Consider the following 6347-nt stretch of genomic DNA (forward strand, 5'->3'; position numbering starts at 1 on the left):
GCACAGCTACACTGAAGGCAGTGAGATTTCTTTCCGATTGCGCTTTTTAAATGTCACAAGCGAAACAAGACCTGGATCAGAAAAAGGAGGGATTTTCTCTCGCTTGGCACTTTCCGCCCTTGTTAAGTCACAGCTGACCTTAAAACTTTGAATTTCCCCTTGGGAGAAAAGAGTGGGGGAAAGTTCGGCTGATACCCGTAATACCACTTCACAAGCCTAGTGGTAGTCTAAAATTTTAGCAAGTCTATGCAGCGCTCCCAGAAGCTCCGCCCATTTCCTGCCTTCTTCCTCAAGAGGGGCTCTGAGTGGCCACGCCTACAAAAGGGAACCGCGCCTCAAATCTCCTGAGGCTCCGCGACTCGTACGTCCACCCCGTTCCCCGTTCCAAAGGCTGGCTCCGCCTACTCCGTTCTGTCTCCTGGGTGTCCCGCCTTCTTTCTGACGTAAGGCGATCGGAGGCCAATGGGCGGTCGAAGGGGGCGAGGCTTGTGCCACGAGGAATGGCGGCCAAGGCGGAAGCGGAGCCCGAAGCCGGTGCCGCTGCTGAGTCTCCGGCCCCCTTGTCTCAGGGGGCGGCGCTGGTGGAGTCCAACTTCCAGCTGGCCCCGTCTGCGCGGAAGGCTCGGCCTTCGGACTTGGTTGCTCTAGCAGAGCAGGTGCAGAAGGTGAGCGAGGAGACTGCCTCTGAGAGCGTGCAGAGCGTCTGTGTTTGACGAGCCCCCGGGCACGTGCAGAGTGGGGTTTTTTTTGTTTATTAATGCCTGATTGAATGTTCGGTGGTTGTTCCGTGGGCCTTGGCAATGGTGGCCTCTGGATGACAGCTAGTGTGAGCATGTCAGTGTGTCCCCCAAATTGCATTTGCTGGTTTCTTGTAGTGGTTAGAATGCTGGACTTGGACCTGGGACACCAGGGTTCACATCCCCATTAGGCCACGAAGCTCTCACAGGGTGGCCTTAGTCACTGCCTCTCAGCCTAACCTACCTCACAAGGTTGTGGTGGGGATTAAACAAGGAGGGTGAGAATAATGTACTCTGCCTTCAGCTCTGCAGAGAACAAAACACAGGATATAAGCACAATAAAGAATGAATGAATAAATAAATAAATAAATAGGGTCATTACTGCTAATCACATATGTCAAAATGTTTGAGCACACTAATGTTGGTTACACCCCTGAGTACAGACCTCAAAATTAATGGACATGACTTAACTTATTTCCCTTAATTTCAATGGGTCTTCACTGATTAAAATGCATTATTATTGTTCATTTATGAATGCCCTTCTGTGCAAATGTCTCAAAGTGCTGTACAAAAACCACCCTTGAACTTTTGTTGCTTACATGGTTGCTTATATTCCTGTTTCCGTTCTTTTCTACAGGCTGATGATTTCACCCGAGCAAATGCCTGCAACAGATTGACTGTCATAGCAGAACAAATCCGGTACTTGCAGGAACAAGCCAGAAAGGTAAGTGTGGGGAGGGGAAGAACTCCCATTATCAAAGGCTTGCACAGTTCTAAAATACCGCACCCCAGAGCAATTTTTTTCTCTACCTCCCTGTTTTATCCTCACAGCAACCCCATCTCTAACCACTACAGCACACTATCCAATTGGATGATTTGCTGGCCCCTTCAAAGCCAAATGCAAAGAGGTCCACAAGATCTGCAGGCAAAAAAGTCTTCTGCGGTGATTGCCTGGGTGATGGGTCATTAAGGGGAACAACGGAAAAGGGCTCTGTGTGAGACGGCAAATGGTTGGGCCCTCTTCCCAAGCACACAGCTAGTTAGAAGGACAAAGCCAGAGTTTAGAGTTGAAAGTTGCAATGATGTGACTTGGGAGGAAAGCAGCAAGCTTGAGAGAAAGAGCAATAGTTCATAGAATCAAAGAATTGTAGAGCTGGAAGGGACTTTGAAGACCACCATGCAATGCAGGAATATGCAGGTGTCCCATATGGGGATCGAACCTGTAACCTTGGCGTTATCAGCGCCACATTCTAACCAACTGTTTGTATCCAAGACTCCTTGGGGTGTTGATGCGCTCCCTCTCCCTCTCTCTCTCTCTCTCTCTCTCTCTCTCTCTCTGGTGTTCTAGGTTTTGGAAGAGGCTAGCAGAGATGCTGATCTGCACCACGTTGCCTGCAACTTTGTGAAAAAGCCGGGCAATGTCTACTACCTGTACAGGCGGGAGAGTGGCCAGCGCTACTTCTCTATGCTTTCACCTAAGGTACTGAGCCCTTCTCTTAAAAGGAAGGGTTTTGAGTTTAGAGAAAAGGCAAGTAAGAGGCAACATTATAGAGGCTTATAAAAATAATCCTGATGTGGAGAAAGTGAACAGAGGAAAGCTTCCCCCCCTCCCCCACTTCACCCGTAAGACTAGAACTGATAAAAATCCAATGAAGTTGAATGTTGGATAAAAGAAAGTACTTATTCACAATGAGTATACAGCTAATCTATGGAACTCATTTCCACAGGAGGCAGCGATGGCCATGTGCTTGGATCGCTTTAAACAAGGGTTAGACAAATTCATGGAGGGCAGTGGCTACTAACCCTGATGACTATGTTCTACTTCCACTGTCGGAGACAGTATCCTTCTGAGTGCCATTTGCTGGAAACAGCAGGAGGGGAGGGTTGCAATTGTGCCCCAGCTCCCACTTGTGTGCTTCATAAGAGGCATTTGCTTGGCCACTGTGAGAACAGGGTGCTGGATTAGATGGACCACTGGTCTGACTCTTTACATTCCTAAGAATGGTGTCAGAATGTGCTAGCAAAAAACTAGGCATCACTTTATGACAATGCAGATGTCTCTGCTTACAGAACGTCCCAATTCCAGCCCCTGGCTTCCCCAGGTGATGGAGAAAGACTTCTTGCCTGAGGCTCTGGAGACCATGGCCTGTAGCTCTCTAGATCTTACTGTACTTTTGCTTCCATCATCCCTGATCACTGATCATGGTGGCTCAGGGCTGGTGGGATTTGGGAGTCCAGCAACATCTGCAGAAACTCAGGTTCCCAATCCCAGCTGGAGACCTTGGACCCTGGAGAACTGCTATCATTCAGAGTAGGATATGCTGGGACCAGTGCACTTGGAGAAGGCAGCTTTAGGGCTCGGCCAACATGCTCGTCATAGCATAGTGCAGGGTTCTTCAGGCTTTTCCCCAGATGTTTGTGGGCTCCCAGCTCCCAATCATCCCTAGCCAGTGTTCAGGGGTGATGGGAGCTGTGGTCCGACAACAGCTAAGGACCCAAGCTTGAAGGACACTGGCCTAGCAGTAGAGAGCATCTCTTTTGCATGCCGATTTTGAGTGATTTGGTGCTCCATCAAGAGCACAGTGCAGACACTTTCTGCTGGCATTCTGGGGACTTGATAAGTGTTTCTTTCCTTCTCTTTCCCCCTCCAACTTTCATAGGAATGGGGGGCCAGCTGCCCAAGTGACTTCCTCGGTGCCTACAAACTGCAGCATGACATGTCCTGGACTCCTTCGGATGACATCGAGAAGCGCGACGCTGAGCTCAACGTTCTCGAGAAGCTGCTAAACCAGCAAGCGGCGCTACCCCCCTGCAGCGAGCCCAACTTCCGAGGACTTACTATGTAATGGTGGACCTAGACCAACTCCTCCTCCGAACCCGGTGCCTTCCACACACTTTGGACCACAACTCCCATCAGTTCCAGCGTTGTTGTTGTTGTTGTTGTTGTTGTTTTGATTACAACACCCATCATTCCCATACAGTTCTACTTTCTGGTGCTGATAGAAGTTGTAGTCCAATATATCTGCAGGGCCCCAGGTAAAAGCAGCATATGTAATTACGGCTGTAGCTGCATACCAGGTCAATCTTACTGCTGAACAAGGAGGCTCCACCCCAATATCATCATGACTAATTAAAACAAAACCAAAAAAACGCACAAGCATTTTCCTGCTATATCAGGGATGGACAGAAGACAGATCAGGATCTGCTGGGAGATCTGCAATAAATCAAGAAGAGGTTCTGACTCCTGAATTACTTATGGTGCATCCAAATAAGCTATCCTCTGAACAGATCTGATGAAATCAATAGTAAATCTATTGAAAATAATATGCCAGTATATCAAGAGAACTCTTGGGTTGTATCCAACTAAATCCTATTCAGAACTATGTTCATCTTCTTCCGTGGGTCTGCCCTGAATAGGACTAGCATTGGCTACAACTGTATGACTCCAAGGTCTTTTTCCTAGTCAGTTGCTTCTAGTTCGGACCCTGTCAGGGTCTGACTTTAGAGGAGATGATCTGAACTGGAGGGCAATCTTACAGCGCAGGGTTAAAACAAGAGAATTCTCACAGGAGGTAGTGATGGTCACAACTTTGATGGCTTTAAAAGAGGATTGAACAAATTCATGGAGGGGGAAGGCTATCGGTCGCAACTATGATTGCTATGCTCTGCTGCCACAGTTGGAGGCAGTAATACTAGTTGCTGGAAACTGCAGGAGAGGAGAGAGCGCTCCTGTTCTCGATTCTGGAATCTGGGTGGTAACTGCGAGGACAGGACGCTGGACTAATCGGGCCATTGGCCTGATCCAGCAGGCTGTTAGCTCTATACATAAGGCTGCTGTAGTGAGTGATTCCTCCTACAGAACATTTGGCTGTTGTTCAAAGAGAAAACATAATTATGTTGTTCTTTTTGAACTAAGAAGTTCAAACTGATGATGCTTGGTGTTTTTTCCTCAATTAAAAACAAATGTTTGCAAAAGAGGCCCAACTCCAGCACATGCATTAGGAAGTGGGTTTTTGACTCCTCCCGCAAGTTGCCTACAAAGGATATGCAACTCTCTCTCCGGAAGAGTGCTTGTACTTGCCAGGCAGAGCTGCCCTAAAGCTGAGCAACTTGCTTGGGTTTCTCTTCTATCACTCACCTCAATCACAAAAGTGCCCTGTGGTTAGGACGCTTGACTCCCAATGCAGATGATGTTTTACCATTGCAAATATTACAGCAGGGTAGAGAGCCTCAGGCCTGGCGGCCAAATGTCTCGCCTTCAGGACTCCCAAGACCCCATCCCTGCTTCACAACTTTTTTGACAAGCTGCAATGTGTCCTTAGTGTGACCATGCCTCCTGCTTACCTGGATTGAAAGGCAGACGCGTATGTGTGTGTGTTTGTAAGTGCATGCAGAAACCTTTTGTGGATGGAATGCAGAAACTGTACAAAGCAAGTCTTACCCTGCGCGCCACTGGCCTACTGCCCCCCTGAAACTGAAAAGGATGCCCCACTCCAGTCTTAAGGTACTGGGGAGCGAATCATAGCGGCAGCAGTTCTAATGCTTGCATGCTGGGAACTAAGTCTCATAGACCCAGTGCTGTTTCTTAACGAATTATAAAATGATATTGGCACTCATATCTTGATAAAAGTGCCGTGGGTGGCTGCAAAAAATGGCTGCCACAGGCAGCAAAAAAAAAAAAAGTGAGTACAGTCATAAAAAAGCGTCGCGAAGAGTTACATTTTTAAAATGTTATCAAAAAAAATGGACACATATTGATCAACTAAGATTTGACAACAATGATAATGCAGCATAAGGAAGCAAACTATTGGCTGTTCCACTGATGAGGAAGGAAGAAAAGGGAACCATGGGGACAGGGCCACCACATATAAGAGCCTCGACCAGGACAACCTCCACAGTACTTGGGAGACAAATCTGGATTAATGTAACTTAATTTCTCCCATAACTGATTTTTAAAATTAAAAAACCCTTTAATCAATCCATCTCTTAAGTATTGGGATGCCTAATTGGAAAGCATAGTAATATCAGCAAACATGCTCAAAAGTTGTTTAGTGACCACTAAAGTTATATCTAGTTAAGGAGAGGCTTACTGTGAAGAGTGTTGCCAAGTGGTTCCAAGGACTAGGGTGAAATAGGGCAATAATACCACTTGGCATGGGGACCAGGAGGGGGTAAGAGAAGGGCACCTGGTGGGTCAATGGACAGACCCTGGTGGCACTTGGTTCTACAGAATGGAGGACTGGGGAAGCTGATCTACAGTACTAGGAAGCATCCCCTGCCAAGCTAGGCAGAAATTACAGTAACCTGCCCAATTTACTCTTATTGTGCTGGTGCTGTTTTTATTGTAATTATGTTTTTAATAGATAATATAGAGTTTTAATTCTATCAATGTTTATTTTCAATGATTTCCCCTGCTATTTTTCTAGCTTTTATTAACTTTATCTGTAAGCCACCTTTAGTCCGTAACAGGGAAAAAAGACAGGGTATGAATAAATATAGTAATAATATTTTATTTCGTAATAATAAATACCATTCGCTCAGACTTCTTCTGCCAGAGATGCTGAGGAGGCTAAATCCTGAGAGTCATGGTTAAACTGTCTAGATCAGGCA

The 6347-nt window shown here is 46.7% G+C and overlaps 1 protein-coding gene across 1 annotated transcript; it reads left to right on the forward strand.

The window, feature by feature from the left end:
* The first annotated feature begins 490 nt into the window (after positions 1–490).
* Positions 491–3978, forward strand: C6H1orf50 (chromosome 6 C1orf50 homolog). Its single transcript, XM_035120980.3, has 4 exons — positions 491–665; positions 1375–1461; positions 2086–2217; positions 3398–3978. The coding sequence occupies exons 1-4, from the start codon at positions 501–503 to the stop codon at positions 3581–3583; spliced, it is 570 nt and encodes a 189-aa protein (XP_034976871.1). The 5' UTR covers positions 491–500; the 3' UTR covers positions 3584–3978.
* The last annotated feature ends 2369 nt before the right edge of the window (positions 3979–6347 follow it).

The sequence above is a fragment of the Zootoca vivipara genome, chromosome 6, assembly GCF_965207765.1.
Source record: "Zootoca vivipara chromosome 6, rZooViv2.hap1.1, whole genome shotgun sequence".
NCBI classification, from domain to species: Eukaryota; Metazoa; Chordata; class Lepidosauria; order Squamata; family Lacertidae; genus Zootoca; species Zootoca vivipara.